General features: G+C 39.8%; 1 protein-coding gene across 1 annotated transcript; it reads left to right on the forward strand.

Annotated features, from left to right (window-relative positions):
• On the forward strand, positions 1-22,493 carry smg5 (SMG5 nonsense mediated mRNA decay factor). The gene is made up of 22 exons (XM_040030796.1): positions 1-626; positions 1,052-1,150; positions 5,253-5,376; positions 6,004-6,160; positions 7,400-7,489; positions 8,121-8,210; positions 9,036-9,114; positions 9,198-9,323; positions 10,550-10,618; positions 11,664-11,893; positions 12,184-12,321; positions 13,093-14,013; positions 14,147-14,316; positions 14,407-14,482; positions 15,026-15,201; positions 16,212-16,370; positions 16,558-16,617; positions 17,637-17,796; positions 19,730-19,820; positions 19,895-19,969; positions 20,057-20,195; positions 21,124-22,493. The coding sequence occupies exons 1-22, from the start codon at positions 562-564 to the stop codon at positions 21,205-21,207; spliced, it is 3,378 nt and encodes a 1,125-aa protein (XP_039886730.1). The 5' UTR covers positions 1-561; the 3' UTR covers positions 21,208-22,493.
• Positions 22,494-23,298: the final 805 nt, after the last annotated feature.

Genomic DNA, 23,298 nt, shown 5'->3' on the forward strand with positions numbered 1-23,298 from the left:
ATCAGATGTTATCTTCAGTGTTTTCTGGCTGTACAGTGTTTGTTTGAAGTGTAAATGCATCTTATTCCTAAACTGCATAATATGTTTTTTTTTCTTTCTTTTGGAACTCCTGATTTTCTTAAAGGGAGGGTTTGTAGACTATCTGGCAACTCTTTTCCGTAATCTCGTGAGTATGTTGCGTGCTCTCGCGGTATTCAGGCGGTCAATGCCTGATAGGAATAATGGCTGCCTTCGTAGCAATGGCTGGAATGGGGAACGACACAAGCGGCATACCGGAGCGTTTTAGCTGACCAGGAACAGCGTAAATTACTGGGCACCCCCTTCTACCCGGTTTTCAGAACGGATGGGTAGAGGGGGTTTTGCCAAAGGACAAAAGAAACGAAAGAGACTCGGAGGGAAGAGGAGGGACGCTAACGCTGCCTTTATAGCTAGCACTAGCTGGCTAGTTGTCGCTGCCGGGGAAGAAGTCCGCGGAGTCGTGACAGCCGTGCGTCGGAACGGGTGAAGGAAACAGGAGTTGAACGCTGGAGCGTGTGATCAAACATCTGGCTAAGCGCTAATATGAGCGGACCCGGACAGGACAGTGAGCCAGAGGCCAAAGTCCTTCTCATCAAGCGACTCTACAGGTACCTTGACGAGGCCGTTTTTGCCAAAGCTAACCGAGGTGCTAATTGAATGTTAATTGAGCTGGCTAGCTTAGCAATAGTCAGACAGTACTTGCTACTACTAGAGAAAGCCCAGCTATCCTCTAACTTATCACCACAGTGAGTAAACCAGCACGCCCGTATACCTTTTCTTTGTAGCATCAGCTAAATTTGATGGGAAGCGCTTCATTCTCTTCAACTTGTCTTGGCTAATGAGCACGGTAGCATTTGTCATCCGTGTCTTTGTTACAGAGAAGTGAAACGGAAAGGTCTCGGGCTGTTAACCCGACTGCTTGCAATGTTTATTCCGACGTTTGTTCTGTTTCCACCTGACGCTTATTTTGTGGCAATTTGGCTAACAGCGTTGTCATCATGCTGATGCTATGTGTTGCCTAACATGCCGACAGGGCTGTGGTGGAGACTGTGCACAAGCTAGATGTCATCATCGGCAGCAAATCGTCCTACAGAGAAGTCTTCAAGCCGGAGAACATCAGCCTTCGCAACAAGTAAGTACGAGTGTCTCGGGAGCTTGTGTGAAGGCGGCTGTAATTTGACTTAAACCTCACTGCCTGCATGCAGTCTCAGTCCTGACTAGTCTTGCTAGCTGTCAGGTGTGTATTGAGGCTCTGTCATGCCTGACATGCGGTAAATGCAGCATCTCAGTGAGCATACATTTCCTGGTGCTCTCTAGTTTCTAAATTTAGTTCAGATGTTTATTTTCTAATATTTCCAGCATGACCATCTGCAAACACTGACTGTGGCTTTATCTCAAAGTCTAAGCTGGAGTTGTTGTTTTTTTTTTTAGTTTAGTTTGATTTTTGTTTTTTGTTTTTTCCTTGTCCAGACAAAGATGAAAAGCAAGCCTCACTGGTCATGCAGCTTGAGCAGGACTATGGTTGTTATTTGTATACTGGATGTTGTGGGCAGAAAGCTCAAAACCAATAAGAGGAAGTTGGAAAGTTATCTGAGGAGGCGGAATAATGATGGGTGTCTAAACAGTCAGCAAGATAAGGGAAATGTTATCTCATCCTGCTCTGATTGCTCTGGGAGTTTTGTCAAGCTATAACTAGACAGGCCTAGAGTATCATCAGGACTACCAGTGAAGCCAGTAAACAAACCAGTAAATTAGTTGGACTATAAAATCAACCAGGCGCTATTTTAATAATTGATTCAAGTGGACTTTTATTCATTCTGCTTTTGCTATCTGTCAAATTTGGTACTTGTTCCATGTTTAAACCTTCTGTTGCGACACAGGCTTTAAAAGGAGAGGGGCAAAAACTGCTGGTTTCAAACAGTGAATGAAATGAGGGACTTCACCAAAGCCCAGTTAACAAGTGTACTGTTAATCGTGCAAAGCTACTCTTGAATAGGGATGGGAATTGATTTGCAATTCCAATTTCATTATCAATATCACTTATCAGTTCGATTCCTTACCAGTTCTCTTGTCGATTCTCATTGGCTCCACTTTGGAAGTAACCAGCTTTTCTAAGCAGCATATCAAAGACAGCACATTCTGCAAATTAATTGCATGCTGTGGGTCAAATGTTTGTGCTTGTTGGAGGTATCCCCCCTCTTTGTTGTGATCAGTATCAGGGTTGTTACTCCAAAAAAGTGATGTATTCCACATGTTACAGAACATTTTTCTTAACAGTAATGATGCATACTACTCATTACATTACTTTCATGTTTTTCGGTAAAATGACCTGAAACCCATTGCCTAATAGTTACTCTTTAACAATGTAAACCTTAGACCACAGTCCCAAACACAAACAAAAATCCCTGTCCTAATGAGGACACATTTATGATTTTTTTCTTAGTATTTAGGTAAGAACACAAAGCTGACATTAAGAGACTTCAGAGTTATTGCCACAGTGATTCTATTTTAGAAACATAAACCGATAGGGACGGAGTCTGCATCATGACATCTTATTGGTTTGTTACCTGTTGAAGTTCAGGGTCTGGCTTTGGGCTGTGCGATATAACGATATATATCGGATGACGACATAAAAACGTCTATCGTTTGTTTCACGGTGTCGCAAAATAAACAGTTTACGGCAATATTTTTCATCGTTTTGATGGTCACTGTAGTGGCTATATTAATTTCTTAAAGTTCTCTTTCTCTTATATAACCACACGACTGACAGACAAGCGCCTGTTTTTATGCGTTGTCGTTAGCAACAACGACGGTAAAACCATCGTGTGTCCGCTTGTTTATTTTCCACATAAACCTTTCACAATAAAGCTCAAGATCTTGTTGAGACTTTTCAAAATAAACGGAATCACGTGAAAGATGCAGATTATTTACGGATGAGAAGCAAAAAAGAGCCGTCAGGTGCTAAAAAATAAACCTTAGACTCAAACGTTAGAACAGGCTTTTCGCCGCAGCACACTGTGTAATAAATACTCACAAAGAAAACGGCGGCTGTTACAACTTATGTCTAAAAATGTATCGTTTCATGCATCGGTTAAAAAAACTCTACTCCAGGTACACGATGCCCAGCTGGAAACACTTCACGCAAGTCGAGCTGCTCGAGATTCACAGAATTTACAGAAAATGTTAAATTTTTGTGATTTATATCGTTATCGGAACGATAGATGTCTTATATCGGGATATGAGATTTTGGTCATATCAAATGTTGTGCATGCAGTTTGCACTTTACTGTTGCACTCTCGTCCTTTGTGCAATAATATTAAAAGTAAGGTCCATATCCACACTGCAGGCTGCGCCACAGTTCCTGAAATCAGCTGATTGATAGGCAATGAGATTAACGATTCCAAGGAATTAAACTACTGGGAATGGTTCTCGAATTCCATACCTACTCTTGAAGACACGAGAATCAAAATATGGAAGAATGTGACTGGTACCGAACAATGCTGTACTTTTAAGGTATAGATGGACATTTGTACTGCTATACTAAGCAGTTTGTTTACACTTGAAGAACAAACAAACACTGCTGCGTCAATTAGTTTCAGAAAATGATTAGAAAGGATAAAATGACTTCTTTTTTTTTTTTTCAGTACAAGGTTCTAACGTGGCAGGTAACATCTTCCAGTGTTATTCTTTGTCTGACCTTAACCCAAACATTGCTTTCAGTTTACTGTCAAAGAAGACAACATAAATCAGAACATGTTCATATTTAAGAACCTAAATTCACAAGTAATTTATTCATGAGACTTTCTGTCCAGCAATTTGTCATTGGTAGCATTAGCTCATGTTGATGTTCTTTTCTGATGTTAAAGTGTATGAAAAACCAAGCACTGATAAACATCTTTATAAAATGAGAGAAATGCAGCATGTACTTGCCTAAAGTATTAACATAATTGTGTCATTTGCCGCACACAAGATCTGAGATTTCACACAAAATTCTTGTGAACAACTTCTGAATCAGACCCAATGAGTCACACAAGTCACTTCTGATATTTTGTTTGTGTTTTTTCCCTGTAGGACACGTACTGTCGTGTTAATACAATGGGCCTCCAACCAGTCAGAAACCTCAAGGCTTGTTTCTGACTTTGGGATAAAACCGAAATATGCAGTCCAATAGCAGCTGAGGTCACAGATGTTATGTTCAGCTGTCCAACTGTACTTCATTATACACATGTTTCTGTTATTCAGCTTCCTCTTATTACATGTGGTGCATGAAATAATAGAAACACTTATTAGAGTAACAGAATTACAAGCTACAGCCTCCTCAATGACCATGCAGATGCAACTTTGAGGTTGATTTAATCCCATTCTAAAACAGTTTCCACAAATAAATTTCTCAAAGGTTGGTTTTATTTAAATGCATTTTATCTGGCTGGCAGCTGGATGTATGTAAAATTTCATTGTCATCAAGAAAAAACATATTTTAGACAAGCAGCAGATTTTCTTGCTTGTGGGGATCTCAAATTTATAAAGTTGCATTAAGTACTTGCTTAATGCAATTAAGTCATTACTGCAGGGGCTTGGGTTTGAGTTTGGTCTGACCAGTTATTGCAATTCATTCTCCCTCACTCTCTTCCTACTTTCCTGCCTACTGTTTGCACTCATCTGTCAAGAAAAGTCTAAATATGCTCAAAAATGAAAGCAGCTCAATGTTATTAAGCTGCTGCACGACAAGGTTGTCAATATGCAGTCGTTTCTGTCCTTGATGAGCCCTACACTTCATGGGAAATTAAAGCCGTTTTCACATGTGCAGTTGTCTAGGTGCTACCCAACACAGATGGATGTGAGATTTCAAATGTGACAGTTGAAACGGTCAATAATCTGTCAGCTTTTTATTACAACTTTTGGCATAGTGTCCAGTTTTTGTTGTTTTTTTTTTTTGTTTTTTTTGTTTGTTTTTTTGTGAATAGAGCAGGTAGTAATCTGGCAAATTCACAGCTAGTGAGCAGCTTTCCTGCCTTCTGCATGCTCCACTGAGGCTGCACTCTCACCTCAGGAGATCACATTTACAATAGTCTCACTTACTGTGGATTAAATGTACGGAAGTACTACTCTGACCAGTGTCTGAACCTGATACACCCAACAGTGGTCCAGAACTTGTGTGAAAACACTTAAATAATTGGTCCTTTAACCCAGCTGTCTTCTCATTGCACATGTGCTTTTTTTTTTTCTGTTTTCAGGCTGAGGGAACTTTGTGTGAAACTGATGTTTCTGCATCCAGTGGACTATGGCCGCAAGGCCGAGGAGCTGCTGTGGAGAAAGGTTTACTATGAAGTCATTCAGGTTATCAAGACCAACAAGAAGGTAAATGTCCCTGCAGCTGTGGAAAAATGGCCTTGCTGCATATATTAAACTGACCACATTTGTTTTCTGTTGCTACCTGGCTAATCCAGCTTTTACTTAAAAGGTGAACTCTCCAATTTATTTTATATTCATGCCAGTGACCACAAAAGCGTTTAGGAGAATAATAATTTCACAATAAGCAATCATTTTCAGCAGTCCAGTCTGCAACTTTATTGTTTTGGTTCATTGTCATAGCACTATAAAACTGCAGACATGGTGACTACACGAAATAAATGCTATATTTATAGTGTCAATACTTGAATTAGTTTGTGGTGATGAAATCTTGGTGTCATGTTCACAGCCAATTTCAGCTTTTAAACCTGCGTACCCTATATTGCAGGTTAACGCTGGTTTAATATGAGCATCGTTGGATTATAAAGCATTTATTTTATACATTTAAAATCTTCTTCAAGCTCAACTTTATAACAACACGACACAGTTGCCAGTTGTAATCTTGTCTATTTTACATTAGTTATATTTTCTTTTTTAAGTTGCCTGTTATTTTGATGCAGATCATCCTCATTAGTGTACTGTTCCTTTCTCTAAAGTCCTCACTTCTCTTTTGATTTGGGTTTTCTTTCACTGCAGCACATCCACAGTCGCAGTGCTCTGGAGTGTGCCTACAGAACTCACCTGATAGCCGGCGTGGGTTTCTACCAACACCTGCTGCTCTACATCCAGTCACATTACCAGCTGGAGCTGCAGGATTGCATTGACTGGACCCACGTGACAGATCCACTGATAGGTTAGATGAGCCAGCACATTCTCACACTCTCAGATGAAGGCATAAAAATAAAATTAATTGTCTTTCTGTTTCAGGATCCTTTCCAATATTTTATTTTAATTTTTTCAGCATAGAAAACTCCATCAACAAACAAATACAGCTCAGGCGCTGAGATGATAGGACAAGAAATAGCACAATAATAATAGTCAATAGGGAAAGACAAAAGAAAAAAGAAAGAAAACATTAAAATCAGAAACTACCAGTATCCATAATGAATTAAATGTCATGAATATGTAATAAACAGCGAAATTGCAGTGCCATGGTACATGTTTATACAACGTGAGCTTTCTCAAGATGAGAACAAAACGGAGTCCAGGATTTTGAGAAAACATTTGCTGCAGGTGTTTGCAGGTATCGAACTTTTTCCAGCTGAATGACTGATAACATGTCATTGAGCCAGACACTGAAGGAGGGAGGAGCAGCGGACTTCCATTCCTTTAGAATAAGTCTTTTCGCAATCATCATTCCGAGGTCGATTGGCACCCGCACAGTCGCAGGGATAGTTCTGGACTGTTTCAGGATCCTTAAACCACCCTTGAATAAAACTGAGTTATTTGTAACAACAACACTTCTTTTAAAATGTAAATGTCTGCTGTAGACAGTATAGCTGGTGTCCTTGTGAAAAACTTGATGAAGATAGTTGAAACTTTATTGATAGTTAATCTATGTAATACATTACCTGTACTAGAAACTAGAAAAACTCTGACCTCATTTGCTACTGATATTTAAATGCAGTTTAGACTCACTGAACAAATAATCAGTAGTGAAGGTAAGGACTCCTGACTACTCTACTGTCAAAAACGAAGACTAAAAAGCCCAAGACAGAAATCGTAAAGACTAATCACATTAAATATTCATGATTATGGATAATCATTAATAATGTTCTGTAAAAGTACTTGTTTTTGACTCTAAGATATTTCTTACTTTTGTGAAAAAACACTGCAAAGATGCCACAACCCAGCCCCTGGCTACCGAGTAAATCACCTCTTCTTATCCAACTTAAACAAAACTAGTTTTGAATGTTAACGTTAGAGATGCTTCAAGAGTATCTGGTCCCGGCTCTTTTATTTGGACTCTGTGCTACCCTGTTGCTGTGTTGGAATTTAAGCTTGCTGTGTTGTTACATAAGTCAAAGTCATTTTGGATAAAAGGATTGGATGGATTAAAAAAAAAAAAGTGTTGTGTAATTGTTCCCAACAGGGCGAAAGAAACCAGTGTCAGCCACCCCCAAGGAGATGGAGTGGGCACAGATGGCCTGTCATCGCTGTCTGGTCTACCTTGGAGATCTAGGTAATAATAAGATAATAGAATATGTAATTAATTCAACTATCTGTCGGGCTTGCAGAGGTGTGAGACAGAACAAGTGTCATTCAGCGTGGGGAAATTTGACTCGGTTATATAGTATAGCTGGCTGAAGGCTGTTTGGTTGGTTTAGACTTATGTGAACCACAGGTACGGGTCAAAAATGTCTGCACCACTTAACCTTTGACTCCTGCAGTGAGAACATATGACCTTTTTCCCTGCAAAATTACTGATTAACTTTAAAGCACATTAAATATATTGGACTAAAACCTAAAACCTGTAAAAATTGTAAATTAAGAAATTCATACTGGATGACCAGTGATCCATGATTCTATTAGAGTCACTGTTTTCAAGCTGTTTGGTTTATGATAGTCCAGCATCCTTGTAAGACTGTGAGAATGCTGTAGCATTAAAATGAAGGATGTTTCACTTTGTAGCTGTTTTTGTTTGTTTTTTTTCTCATGTTTGTCTGAAGCCATTCCAGGTCTTTGTGTTTGTGCACATTTCTGAAATAATCAATTTCAGTCTTCACCTTTTCAGCCACAATGCTGTAATCATATAGATTTGCATTTTTTTTTTCTTACTTTAACTGTGATGTTTAAAATCATTTTCTCCTCAGCGCGCTACCAAAACGAGCTTGCAGGAGTGGAGGCTGAGCAGCTGGCGGAGAGGTTTTACCATCAGGCATTGTCAGTTATGCCACACGTAGGTGAGTGACGAGAATGTAGGGTTTGGTTTGTTTGTTTTTTTTCAAACAGTACTGTATTGCCATACCTGTGGTCTTACACAGCATGGAAGGGATGTGGGGTGATTTAAAAGTTTTATTTTTCTTGCCAGAACAACACAGATGTTAAATCCAGTTTAGTGTTGTTGTTTTTTTTGGTTTGGTTGTTTGTTTTTCTTTTTTATATTGTAAGTATAGAATTGTGAAATGTGCTTACTCGCTTTCGCAGAAGGTCAATACACTTTTGTGTGTTTATTGTCAAAATGGAGCGCATAAACACCTTTTTAGTTAAAATGGCAAGCTTAGCATTGTGCATCGGCTGAAGATTTTCCTGCTTTGTTTTTGTTTGTTTAAAGGCCTGTAGATAAACTGATTTAACTGGATTCTTTATGTACACAACAACAACAATTATAAACTTACTGATACTACTAATACAAAAAGAACCATTAAGTTCATTCAGGAAAATAAGATTTGTGTTAATTATTGTTTCTCGTAGTTGACAAACAATAAGACATCCGTAAATATCACTTACTTGCTATGAACATGTCCTCCCACCACCTCTCTATATAGACATTGTTCCCATTAAATGCAGCTGTATTCATACTTTATAGGGTTGAAAGATATTGGGATATTTCATAAAAACCTACATACGCTTGTTCTTTTCAAATGATTTTTTGGGTTATATTACAATATTATTTGAGAAACTTACAATTTCTTTTTTTTTAACAAATGTAGCATTACCCCATGGTTTTCTGGGTACTAACTCAAAAATAAATGCTGACTTGGTTTGTGTTGGTTTTCTGCCAACAGGAATGCCTTTTAACCAACTGGGCACACTGGCAGGGAGCAAGTTCTACAATGTTGAAGCAACTTACTACTACCTACGCTGGTGAGCCATGTTTATATACATTTGCAGTGTTTTTAACTGCTCTCGTATAGTTGTAAGTCTTAACAGATGTAATCTGTGCTCAGCATTCAATCAGATGCCCCCTTTGAGGGCGCCTACGGCAACCTGAAGCGCCTGTTTGACAAAGCTGCCAAGATGTATCATCAAGTAAAGAAACAGGAAATGAAGAAGTTGTCTCCCTCTCGACAAAGGTGATGCACATTCACGGGCTACCTTTTAAAGCTGGGTTACAACAAAGCTAGTCAGTCACACTTCATGCAGTGTTTTACACACTATTTAAGGGTCATTGTGGTCTATGAAGTGTGTTATTACTGTGGTAGTACTAAACATTTTCCCTCTGGAATTTGTCAATTTTGGTAAATTTACTTTTCTTGGTTGGAATTTTTCCTCTTTCTGTGTGTGTGTGTGTGTGTGTGTGTGTGTGTGTGTGTGTGTGTGTGTGTGTTAGTGTTATTAATGGCCTTCACTGGCTTGCTTACAATGCATCTATAGTAAAACATGTTGACTTCAGTCTGTTTACATCAGAGTAATTTAAATCCAGTCCCAGTTGACTACTGGGGCTTCACTTAATTAACAGCTTATGTGCACTCTGTCTCAATCACGTATGCGCTCTAACCACTGGTGAAATAAAGCAGCATCTCTCTCCAGATGATATTAAATGATTGATGATTCCACTGGGTAAATTAGATTGTTGAAGAAACAAAAGTAACAGGCATCAGTTGGAATAAAAGACAAATATAGACAAAATGAACAATGCTTTAAAATGAGTAGGTGGGGGGTAGTAGGAGGGGAAACAAGATTAAGATCGTTTTCCCACCTGGACAGAGAACAATGTTGTTCTTATTCCATGTACATAAATGACCAGTAAGCAGCTTGTACTATATTAAATCCCTCTGTGTTATCACGTAAGAGTCAAAATCTAAAAAACGTGGAGCTGAATATATTGTGAACAGGTGTTGTTAATGACATTGCTGGAAGTTTGTATTCAAGATTCTTTATTCGTCACATGCACAGTTATACAAGTATAACACGCAGTGAAATGTAACCTGACACGCTCCTCGACTTGTGCAAAAGGGGAGAGAAGAAGATTATATATTATATACATTAGGTGAATGTGCAGTAGTAGCATGTAAGCAGCAAGCAGGAGAATTCTGTACATTAAGTGAATTAAATAAGAATAGACAATATGAACATTTTACAAAATAGACAATATGACCATATTTAAAATTAAACAAAGTATGTTCTCTTCCATGTTCCTGTTTTTGCTGAGGTCATAGGTCAGATGTTTCTACAACCACTGATGTTTTCATTTTAAACTGCTTTTATTTCATTTTATTTTTCTTTATCAAAACATAGAAGTAGTAAATGGATCTTTTATTGTGTTTAATACTCATTTTTGCTGTGGCCTTTTTTGCAGGTCGAAAGACATTAAGCGGCTCCTGGTGAGCTTCATGTATCTGCAGAGCCTGCTGCAGCCCAAGAACAGGTTTGTGTTTGTGTTGTGACTCTGCACCCACACTGTTTTAGAATCAAAGTCCACAGTGGAAATAAATCATTTGGTTTTGTGTATTTTAATGCTTAACCAGTTTATCTTTCAGTTTATGCCAGATAAAGGCTTTTTACATTCATATGTAGTAAATATTTAACAAATCTGTTTATAGCGTCTTCCCTCTGACGTGGTAGTCAAGTTAAATATTTAACATTATAAAGTTTGAAAACAGATCTGTTGGATTCCAGGCTAAGAGTAAAATGTAGTTGTAGGATTACTGCAGGGTCTGTCTGGGCCAGGTCTAAAATTAAAATAAAGGAAAAAAAGATTTTAAATTTGCTTTTATTTCTAGTACATTTAGGTAATTAGGTGGCATGTTTAAGACTGGTCAAACAAAACGCAAACAAACTATTTTAAAAATCACCTTTTAAAAGTTTGAGTTCTTATCACTTGTTGTTGTTCCACTATGAGTGGTCAGATAGTTAATTTTGCTTAGGAAGGAATTTACTGAAATGACCTGGAAGTATCTGTGTAGTGGCCGTAATCAGAGCTGTTCAGATTTTCTAAGTGCTAAGGAAAAGGAGCTTCAGCCTTTTATAGCAGAGCATACTCTGAACCATCCAATATGAAAGGAAAGGAGGCAACCACCCCATAGTTCATAGTGATGTGCCACCCAACTGTTCTTGGAAATGGTCAACAAAAGTGTGGCACAGATCATTTAAATGTCAAATATAAGTGTGTTTTCCATTTCATGCTGTAATCTGTTGATATGTTTTGAGCAACTATAGGCTGTTACACCCAGAGTGGAGCTATGAATATCATATTACTGTAATAAAATCTTCTTCTTGAGGTGTTTGTTTTCATAGAGACTGTATATTTGCATAAAAGCTACTTTTGATTGCAAATGTATGTACACAAAGTATAACCAGTGTCCACAACTATATTTTCACATACCATCAATGTTATCCTTGGAAGTTTTAAATTGTTGAAGTGCATTTACCGTGTTTCTACAGTAAGTCTTTATTTTGTATGGTTTATGTAGCCTGATGGAAACGGAGCTGACTTCACTCTGCCAGTCGGTGCTGGAAGACTTCAACTTGGTGATGTTCTACCTGCCACCGCCAACGCATGGCGGTGCTCACCACACCCCTAGCGAGGAAGAGGAGGAGCAGCAGCAGCACAGTGACAGCTCCTATCCTGTGCTGCCTGACAACCTAATCTTCAAAATGGTGGTCACATGTCTGATGGTAGTGCACAGCCTTAAGAGAGGAGGTAGGTGGTTGTGTAATATTTAAGCTGTTCTAAGGAATTCATTTGTTCATTCATTTTTCATTACGTCACCACAAGTGAACAAAAAGTTTTCAGTACGTCCTCTATGAATCGGAGCACATGTGACGTGTTTGCTCCCAAAATGAAATTTCGACCCTGAGCCTTTGTTGTCAAAACAGACAATTTTCAATTTGTTTTTAGTCATTAAAGCACTGAATTACTTAGAACTTTAGAGGTATAGAAGTAAATCTTTCTTGTGTTTATTTAAGTGTTTCTGTGTATTTTGTCCTTAGGTTCAAAGCAGTACAGTGCATCCATAGCATTCACTCTGGCCCTCTTCTCCCACCTTGTAAACCACGTCAACATCCGGCTTCAGGCTGAACTGGAAGAAGCAGAGAGTCAGGTGCCTCCACTTCAGACTGACGCTGCAGGTGAAAGAGAAATGTATTCTTTTCCTGTATGTTGGGAAAAAGGCATAAAAATGCACCTGCAAGCTATTTCTTAGCTATAAAAACCATCATAAACCAGCACAGTATCAAGAACAACTGTTGATTATATGAATATGTGGACTTTTTAAGATGCATTGGAGACTGTGTCGATATATGATGATGATGATGTGTTACTTAACCTGACTCTTTAAAACCATACCAGGGTTTGCATCCTTGCACTCTCCTTGTTGCTTGTGCGCACACCCCGTTCCAACAATGAATGTTGGGTATAACTTTAATGGAGCTCATTGGCACTATTCAGCCTTTTTTAATGTTGAGAGTCTAAACTAAAAAACCTAAATAAGGACAGCATTATGGAGAATTTGCCTATGTTAACAGACACAGTATATGTCAGCACAAAGTAGGACAGAAACAAACGGTTATAAAGTGATGAAAACGACTGACACTATGCACATAACAGAACTCCAAGAAAAGGAAGGATGTCGTGTCTTTGCATCTTATTTTAATCACACGCTATAAATAAAGAAGGTGCTAACAGATATCCTGCCCTAATGCCTAAGACATTGTCTTGGTTTTTATTTATAATGGTAAACCCTTACACCCCTCAGCCATAAAAGGCAGATGGAGAAGTTTCAAAATGATACTGAACATACTGTTTAGTGAAATATATAGTTGAAATTAATTCTTTTTTTCCAGAGAAACATCCTCAAAGAACTTGAATGAAATTAAGACGCAGTTTTTATCTCTATCTAGACGATCTGGACACGAAGGATCTGACAGCTGCACCGACAGATCCCTCTGGTGAAAGGCCTTTGCAAAATGGTTCCCTGGAGCAAGAGGATGAGGAGGATAAGGATGAAGATGGCTCTGAAAGGGTTGCAGCCAACAAGCACAGCAGCATAGAAGAACAACGCAAGATGAACGAAGAGAAGCAGAGGCAGAAGAAGAAGTACAGCCGCCTTTCTCGACTCCGCCGTCGCCGCTGTGCTCGCAAAGACGGTCACGGAGAGGATGAAAGTGACTTGAGCGAAGGCTTCGAGAGTGAAGAAGAAGAAGATGACGATGAAGAAAGAGGGGTCCGTGCTGATTCAACAGGTGGGACCACAACAGGAACGCCAGTCAACTCGTCATCTGTGAAGAAGGAGCCCAAGAGAGATGCCTTGGGCGAGGAGGGCAGCTGGGGAAGCGGCTCTGAGGAGGAGGAGGAAGGAGGAACAGCATTTGATGTAGAAACTGATTCAGACATGAACAGTCAAGAGTCTCGCTCAGACCTAGAAGACATAGAGGACACGGAAAACTCTGAAAACTCAGAGGGTCACGCCCGGGAGCACCAGGATGATGAAGATGAGGACCAACCAAAGGAAGACGCAGGAGAGAGGGATACCACCAACACCCCTCCGACCACCAATGGGCCTCTCATGTCCAGTGACTCCAGCATTAGCAGTAACCTGCAGGCCATGTCTTCTCAGCTCTTCCAGGCTAAGAGATGCTTTCGCCTGGCGCCAACATTCAGTAACATGCTTTTAAGGCCTCATGCTTCGTCTTCCCCAAGTATTCCAACCCCTACTGACAGCTCAGCTCCCCCCTCCCAAGAGACTCCTCCTCCTCCTCCTCCTCCTGGAGATTCCCCCTGTGAAATGAACCCCGGTACTGCCAATGGAACCAGTGAAAATGGTAATGTTTAACATTAGTTTTATATAAAACATAAAATCAGTGTTCCCTTTATGATGCTCAGTCATCTGATCACAGAGGGTTCGCAGTGTTCTAATCAAGCTTGTCTTTTGGCTCATTTTTCCTAATTCACCAGACTTGGACTCTGATTCGGAAGGAAGTCAACACAGCACTGAGTCAGTACATAGTGAAAAAACCCTGTTAGAGAAACTGGAGATTATGACCAATCAGGGGTTAATCCAGGTTGTTAAGGTGTTTCTTGACTGGCTACGGACAAATACCGATATTATCCTCATGTGTGCGCAGGTGAGGTGACAGATTTTTTCCTGCTTTGTTTATGAAATGCTGGCTTTTCAGGATTGTATTTCACAAACTGATCATCTGTGTTCTCTGCAGAGTTCCCAAAGCCTGTGGAACCGACTGTCTGTGCTGCTGAACCTGCTACCAGATGGCAGCAAGATGCTCGAGGCTGGTGAGTTACTGGTTGACTGCACTGCACAGAGATTTCTGCTTGTCTCAACAGCAGTCAGGATCTGGCATTTTTTTCCTCCTGTGTCCTTAAAGATTAAAATCTAGATCTTATAGATATTACTATTCACTCTGAGCCTCATTCAAGAACATTTCTTTATTCTTAGCCTAATTATCTCTTAAATGACTTTTTCTCAAGCTGAACTTTATTATTATTATTTCTTGGAAACACAAACCAAGTAACACTTGGTTGCTCAGGAGATGTAAAGCAGTAAAACAAATGGTGTGTTGTGAGTGTGTCACCACGGTGAAACATGTTATTAAAACAACACATTATTTTCAATGCAATTAGGTGATTTTTCTTGTTGTGCTTACATCTGAGCTCTGATCTCATCCCTGTACTGTACACTCACTTTACTGACAATACTGTGTAACGCTCAGCTCTCGCACTGAATAGTTATCTCCCTGTGTGACTTTAACACTCTGGTGAGTGTGCTCTGAGTCTACATTTACGGTACTAATTTGTATTTGTGTGTTCTTGCTGCAGAGCTCAGTCTGAACGCTGAAGTGACAGAGTTGTTAAATGAGTGTGAGCGACCGGATTTGGTCCAGAGTCTGCTGCTGCCTGAGGATCTGGCTCTGCGACACCTGCCTGCTCTCGGTGTAGCCCACCGCCGCCTTGACTTTTCCCGGCGCAACCCCTCCCTCAGTCCCCTACAAGAGGTACAAGCACTCAGACTCATACATGCACATCAAATTAAGTGCAGGCTAAAAACACTGGAAGGCACAAAAGGAAATTGTCTGTCTCTGATTTATTGTCTTGAGCTGGGTAAACACTGAAATTTTGGTTATTGTGGGAAAAAGATGGCACATGTGAAAGAATGGTGTTGATATCTTTGGCCGTGACTCCAAACAACAGTCCTACAAAGAGAAGTTCAAAATGTTGTAAAGGGACAAAATTCAGACAATATGAGAAATCCAGAATTACCATCTGACAATGTAACTGCTCCCTCGACCTGTGTCTGTCAAACCAGCCAATGAGAGCACAACATAAACTCAACACAATACCCACACATGTTGTAGGAAAAAAACAACATATGAAATGGATTTAAGAAAACAAAGAAGAAATTCTAGTCTGAGGCGTTGCAGCACAGATTATTTGCTTGTTGTTATGTCATCCTGCTGTTATCATGATCAACATGATCAATGTACTACGCCACCAAGGGGAGCAGCCATGCATCATAGATCACAAAGAAAGATTCAGCGGGGATGGTCATTGTACAGTGTACAAAGATCGCAACATAAGATTGCAAAAATAAATGTAGACAAACAAAAACATGATTCGGTTTTATTAATCACTTAAAATGCAATAAGAGTTTAATTTTAGAAGATTTACACATTTAATGAAATTAGCTCAGTAATTGAAATTAGAGCTGAAAGCATTACTTAATAGTCGATTAGCAGAAAAATAGTGTCATGTAATACTGACCTAAATACTTCCAGACTTTGGACTGTTGATTTGAATCGAGGACGTGTGTGTGTGTGTGTGTGTGTGTGTGTGTGTGTGTGTGTGTGTGTGTGTTAGTTATGAACCAAAATAAGTTATTTAATGAGATGGAAATATTTGAGTAAAACTCCTGTGAAGTCTAAATGTGTAATCAGATATCCTCAGTTCTAAATCTTTGCGTCATTAAAGTTTTGTTTTGTTTTTTTTGTCTTTGTGTTTCTTTCAGTGTGTGGTACGAGTGTGTTGTATTCGCAGCTTCGGCCACTTCCTGACAAGTCTCCAAGGCAACGTGCTGCACTTTAACCCAGAGGCGGGCATCTTCACCAGCGTTAGTCAGTCCAAACAGGATAATCTGGTGCAGCAGGCCAAGGCCCAGTTTCGCATGGTGATTGACATTTTAGTCATTACACAGTTTAAAATTTTAAAAAACCTGTGGTGTTGTGTACGTGTTTTTCTATTATGACCTATAAAATAAATATATAATGACCTGGAACCCAACATGTTTTTTGTTTTTGTTTTTTTTTACATATTGACCCCGTTTTCTTTGTTTGTTTTGTTTTTTGTTTGTCCAGGCTGAAGAGGAGGCTCGTCGAAATCGATTAATGAGGGACATGGCCCAGCTTCGACTACAGGTTTTTATTTTAGTTACTGTCCCCTGACTCTTTGTGTTGTTATCGCTTTATAGCAATCCCTAATACACGGTAAATTGATGACTAATTATGGTATTATAAATATAGTTAATTATAGTTTCTTTACAATTAACAAATCATGAAATGGTGATGTTTACTAATTGGTTAATGATTGGTTTAATTATTAAGTTTCATTTTAGGTTAAAAAACAACTGTCTGCAAGTGAGAGTATTGCTGCTGCTTATGCATCATAGGACCTGCTCAAAGAGAACGTGTGCGTCTCTAAGAAGTGCTGGATATGAGAACAGCCTCCCTCTTTAGTGATGAAAAAAAACACACAAAGTGTTCTGAAAGGTTTACTGCAAAAGAGGGTGAACATAATCAACCAGAGTGTTGATAACCAAGAAAAAAACAGCTGTAATTAACAATAATCCACCATTAACATAAAACATGAGCCTGATTGGCCGGCCAAAGTTAACAAGAAGAAAGGAAGCAACTCCGACCACTCCGCTGCAGATTTCCTGTCTCTGACGTAAACAAACATTAGATCTAAATCTAATAGAAATAAAGTTGTGAAAATATGACCACTGAGTCCATCAGAAATGACTCTAAATCATACAAAAACAAACTGAAGGCAGGAGAGACCATGAGAGACAACCTCCTGCTCACGTTTGGTAGCTTCCAGTTTGTAAGGCCAGACCACAGAGCTTAGTGATATACAGGTAACCAACAGGGGGCGGGGGGAGACATGCAGCAATAGTAAATACATTATGTAGTATATCGAATGCCATGTGCACCAGTGTCATCAGAATGTAATTATCTTTTATCAGCTGTGACAAAATGTTCATAAAATTTATTGGAGAAATCTTGAGAAGAGAAAGTTTGCAAGGAGTGACATTGTTTATTAGACTACAAGCATCCATCACTGACTACAATACATGTTAAAATAAAATCTACACGCTTCTTAATTGAATTAGAGATCATAACGAGTTGGCTTCCTTTCTTCTGTCCTCTCCTTGCAGTTGGAGGTGTCACAGCTAGAGGGCAGCCTTCAGCAGCCTAAAGCCCAGTCATCCATGTCTCCCTACCTGGTGCCAGACACAGCTGCTCTGTGCCAGCATCTGAACCTCATCCGGCAGCTGGCTGGTAGCGGCTGCTTTATCATCATCATCCCACGAACAGGTCAGTGCACTGTGGCATCTTTTGTCTGGAACAGCGGTACACAGCCGCTGTTTGTACCATTTCCCCACATAGGTGGTGGGGATTAATGGATTTACAGGGATCTTTCTCTTGTTCAGTGATTGTACTTTATAGGATGACAGAGCAAAATATCAGTCTGAACCTAATCCTTTATAAAAAATAAGTCTTAAAAGCCTCTCCATAAATTCGCACAATGTTGCTCACCGCTAGAATTGGACCCGAGGCCAAGATTATGCAGGAAAAATACCAGGTTGTCTTAACGCTTTCCTTCTCAGATCCCTCGTAGGGGTAATCCTGGTTTCTCTTTTCTGAACTGAACAGTTTCTGCCAGTTTTCAGGCTTCCAAAGCAAAAAGGTTGTCAGATGTTGTGTTTACGGGGGAAAGAGTTGAAACCTTTTTTTCTGTACCGATAAACAAAGTCTTAAATATTTTCCCTCACCTGCTGTAGGTATTTTGAGTGTTAATTTCCCAGACTTTGTCAGTATCTCAAATGTGATAACAGGCAAACGTAGATTTTAACAAAAACTAATTAACTAAAAATAGTCTAGTCGTCCATTTTCTGTTTCTCTTATGGCTTTAGATTGTTTTCATTTCAGTTATTCTTATTGTTATTATTGGAAATTATTCCTGCATACGGCTGGGAATACAGGAAAGAACTGATCCCTTTTATATTTTGGTATTAATGTAATATTTTTAGTCATAAAATACATATTTAAAACTATATATTGGTGACACCTGCAGAAAATCCTGATTGGCACAAACATGCAAGTTTAAATCTGTTATTAATAAAGTTAATCAAGTCCAAAAGTTGTTAGGAGGATTTTTCGTGGCTCAGAAACGGGCCTGTGATAGTGACTGTGCTCATAAACACGACTGATCCACATGTTGGTGAAGACAAAGAGTCTGTGTTACCTTACTTAGAAGTCGATGTGTGTTCATGTTTTTCTATAAGCGAACATGTATTTAAGTTTTAGGAAATGAAGCCTCACTTCTTTCTTTCTTCTTCTTTCTTTTTTCTTTCTTTACTAATTGAGGTTAAACATATTTTCAACACAGTCTTGTTGCTTTTTTTCCCCTTTTGTGGGCGAGTTTGTCACAGATGGAGGCGAGTTTTTATTTCCCCATACAGAATTTGTACAGAAAGGCCACTGTGTGCAACAACGTGAAGCAAACCTTTTTCACTTTGTCATTATGGGATGTTGTATGTAGAATTTTGAGGCGATAAATACATAAATTTAGAGCCAGGCTGTAACATGTAACGTAACACAGATTGTAAAAGGAATGAGTGGTGCTGAAACAAACTGATAAATCTATTATCAGTCATCGCGAAAATCAATTTAAGATTTCAAGCAACTTATAAAATCAGTATTTGCTGGTTTGTCTTGTTATTTTTGAGGCGCTTGAACATTACAAGCAATCTTCACTATTTTATAACTTCTTCTAGCCTAAAAAAATTAACTGATTATTAACAGGAAATTGATTCTTTTATAATTATTTGTTGCCCTAAAAAAAAGAAGAAAAAATCCTCACTAGTGGTTATGACAACTCTGGTTTATTTAGTGTGTACCGAGCTGCTTCCTGACTAATGACACTAGACAGCATCAGTCGGTCACATGTGCCAGTTTGGGGTGACCTAGTCACTGATTGGTTTGGGTGCATACCTGCATTCCACGTGGAGTAAATCATCTCTGGCCGGCACATTATTCCCCGGCACCACCCCCGTGCACTCCCCGTCACTGTTCACTGACTCGCAGAGAGGCAAAATACAACAACAATTAAATGAGCTCAGTTCTAGCTTCATTTATGATTCGCCGTCTGCTCAAAGCGTACGAGTCAGAATCAAGCTCCAGACCTTCTGAGCGCTGGAGTTGCTGTTTGCCCAGGTGGTTAATCTGGACTCCCCTTTTCTTTTAGTGATTGATGGACTTGACAGGTTAAAGAAGGAAAATGCTGGTGCGAGGGATGGAATCCGCTTCCTGGAGTCTGAATTTCGTAAAGGCAACAGGTGGGTTAAGTTGTGAGATGAAACATTTCTCAATAAAAACTCTCTTTAAATCGTATTTCTTTCTTCCTCTGTAGATACATCCGCTGCCAGAAGGAGTCGGGTCGAAGTTTTGAGAGAGATAAGCTGAAGCGGCAGGACATCGAAGCCTGGTAAGCTCTACTTCCCTTCTGCTGACGCCTTATTCGTTCCCGTGAATATGACTTCCAGCTTGACTGACCCAGTTTCCTTGTTTCTAGGCATCTGTACAAGATGGTGGATAGTTGCCGTCAGCTAACGGTCTCCCAGAGCAACGGAGATGAAGATACAGCCGGTATGGTGACCATTCTTACAGGCCATGAAGTAGAGGAGCTTTGCTCTCGGTCAGCAGCGATGAAGGTCAGTAACTCGCTGTATGTTTTATCTCACAGACACGAGCACTCAGGAGCTTTCCCACCTTTAGTTTCTGCTCTTTTGGCTTCAGTGCCGTCTTCACTGCTTCGTGTTCATCACTGTTAAACACGGATCAGTATTTTCCAAGGTACAGCACTGTGCAAAAGTCTTGAGTCACTCCTCATTTTCAAATATTTCTGCTTCAAAGGAGTCGGACTTGGTTGTAATTTTTACCGCTCAGCCATAAAAGGCTATTGTCGTCACCTCTGCGGGCAGGCACGCGGCATTTGTGATTGCGTTAACTCGAGAATGACATAGGAGCTTCAAATTGATACCAAAGGTGTATCTGCTAAAGATCTCGGATGTATTTGACTCTCAGTGAACTCGACCTCAAGGGTCAGAGGTCAAGTTTTCTGAAAGTCTTGTGAATGCGGTAATTCGAGAAGGAAGTCACCTAAGATTTATACTATAGTTGCATCTGCTACAAATGTCTGGAAAGTTTGACCTCAAAGTCACCATCCCACATTCACCTCATCTACCACTGCTAACAGATGGAGCAGAGGTGGTGCAGGAAACAAAGGAAAACCAAAAGCTGAACAAAAAATAGAAAAAGAACATAAAAAAATGATAACGTAAAGAAATGCATTAAAAGGTCTGCGTCCAGGAAGCCCATAGGATGTTACCTCAGTCTGGGCAATACTAAAATGAGAAGTGAAGGGTTCGGCATATTTGAAGCAAACATTTAGGGGAAAAACTGTCTTGCAAGAGTGTGTTTAACTCACTGGGTCTGTGGGTGAAGTTTATTTTTGGTCTGAGAAGGTGACAAGTTTTGTCACCGCTTGCAGACTGTGGACAAGTTCTGCCTACTGAGCTTAAAAATGTACAAATTTGAGAAATACTTTGTTTATCTTCGTGCCTCGTTTGTCTCCACCAGGCGGCGATCCAGGCGGCTGGCTCAGCAGGTATGGAGCTGAAGAACATCGTGGAGTTCTACCGTCAGTGGAAGGAGATTGGCTGAGAGGTCAAAAGGGGAGCAGCTGTCGGCGCTGCGAACAGCTGATCGATCACAACACTTGCTCCCTCTCTCTTTCTCCCACTCTTTTGCTCTGTGTGTATCTGCGTCTCCAAAGGCAAAAAAACAACTCAAAAGAAAGCTGGATCGAGGAGTTAAAAAGCTTAGAGGGTTGGAAAAGTGAATAGTGGAGTTAAAAAAAAATTTTTTTTTTAAAGTAACTAAAAAAAGAGAAAGGCGGGCGAAACGACGCTATAAGAAACAGCAGATCTCCCACTCCTAATCCTAAACATAAAGAGTGACCCCTAGTGGTCCGGGTGAGGAAATGGCGGGATGACGCTACACAATTTTAAGTGCCCCTGGTTCACTCCCTAACCAGGAATACACTGTATATGTTAGCAAACGAGTACATACGTGTTGAGAGAAACGGCGAGCACACAAACACATTCAAGCTGAATCCATATAGATATTTAGAGCAGTGGTTTGGATTTCCGTTCCCTTTTTCCCCTTTCCCTTCAGTCTGTATTTGAGAAGCAGGGTCAAGAATGTGCGAGTCTGGTGGGGCTGTGTTTTTGTAAAGTCAAGGCTGTATGACGACAGCTTCGAGACAGAGAAAACGTGCTCTGTTCACCTGACGCTCGAGGCTTCCAGCCCTCATCTCGTAGCTCGTCAGCCTCTAGGAAGGGTTGAGGAAGACTTCTCTGCGAGCGGTTTCTTTCCTATGTGGCTTTTTTTTTTGGGGGGGGGTTTGTTTTTCTTTATTTGCAGTGTACTTTTGTGACCAGTGACTTATGTATTGTGCTATCTCATTATGAGAAAAGGAAAAAAAAACACATGACAGGTGTTGCCCTGTTAAAGGTTTTAATTTGGATTTTATTTTTGTACCCAAATGATGTTGTTTATTTTGCTTTTTCTAAGCTAAATCTGAATGATATATGCAAGAATGTTTAAGGGAAAAGAAAGGGGTTGCTGTCGTGCGTGGATCAAGTAAACAAACCTTCAGTTCTGAAAATTAAAAGGAGCCTAGAATCTATTTATCGAGGTGTAACGTTAGTGTGAGGAGGGTAGCTAGAAGCCGATTGGCCTCATGTTGTAGCTAGTCGTTGTGGAGGCTAAGAAAAGAGGAGCTAGCTGGCTTTTCCCTGAGGAAGGTGGGACCCCTGTAAACTCCTAAAATGTACCCCATCTACATCACCATTTCCATAGTGACTGTCCCATCTTGCACTGTGCAAAAGAAAACCAGTATATGTGTGTGGCCATGCATTGAACAATAAAAAGAAACTCTCAACGATGTTGACCTCTTTCTTCTTATCAGTCCCCTGTGACCCTATGTCACCTTTTGTTTTCACCAGATCACTAGAGTGATAAATCAAGAAGCAGAAAACTCGTGACACGAAACCTGTGAAGACAGCTCTGTCCCCTGCAGCTGGGAAGGGAGGTTTCTTAAACAGCCTTTTAGATAAAAAACAGCACAGGGCTGCACTGGGGTTGTGTGGGAGTGGAGCTGTTTTCACATACTTGTGAGACATGAAATACAATCCAGGACTCTGGTTTTAGTTTGGGATACCAGTTCCACGAATTTAAAGGCTTCTTGGAAGCAAAAACCCAGCATACAGGTTTATGAAACTCAGGATTTTACATGCCTGGAAAGTAACTGTAATATCAGCAGTTGTGAAGGATACAATACTTATATTTTGTTAAAGCTACACAATCATCCACCAGCACCTGTTTCCTCAATTAACTTCCTTTACAGATGGTTTAAAAAAACACTCTTTGATTAACTGTTTTGTTTTAAAGAGAAACCAAATTGTCTCTAGGAAAATGACTTTTTATTCCATTTATGAGCACTCTGATAGGTCAACAGTTTGTGTCACCAGTTTCAAACCTTATTTAACACCATATTACGTTAATTTTTATAAATGATTCCCCTCTTTTTAAAAAAAAAATCGAATTATAAAGCAGAATGATTTAAAGTATGGCTTCAGAGTGGCTACCCTACGAGGTGTGGTGTCCTCCTTTTTTCAGATTCAACCGTTGCTCGTGATGTCTGGGGCAGGTTCAAACCTGAAGCTGGTATGCAAGTTTTGCTGTTGTTGA

This window comes from Simochromis diagramma, unplaced genomic scaffold (genome assembly GCF_900408965.1).
Source record: "Simochromis diagramma unplaced genomic scaffold, fSimDia1.1 OVJJ01000361.1, whole genome shotgun sequence".
In the NCBI taxonomy this organism is placed as follows: Eukaryota; Metazoa; Chordata; class Actinopteri; order Cichliformes; family Cichlidae; genus Simochromis; species Simochromis diagramma.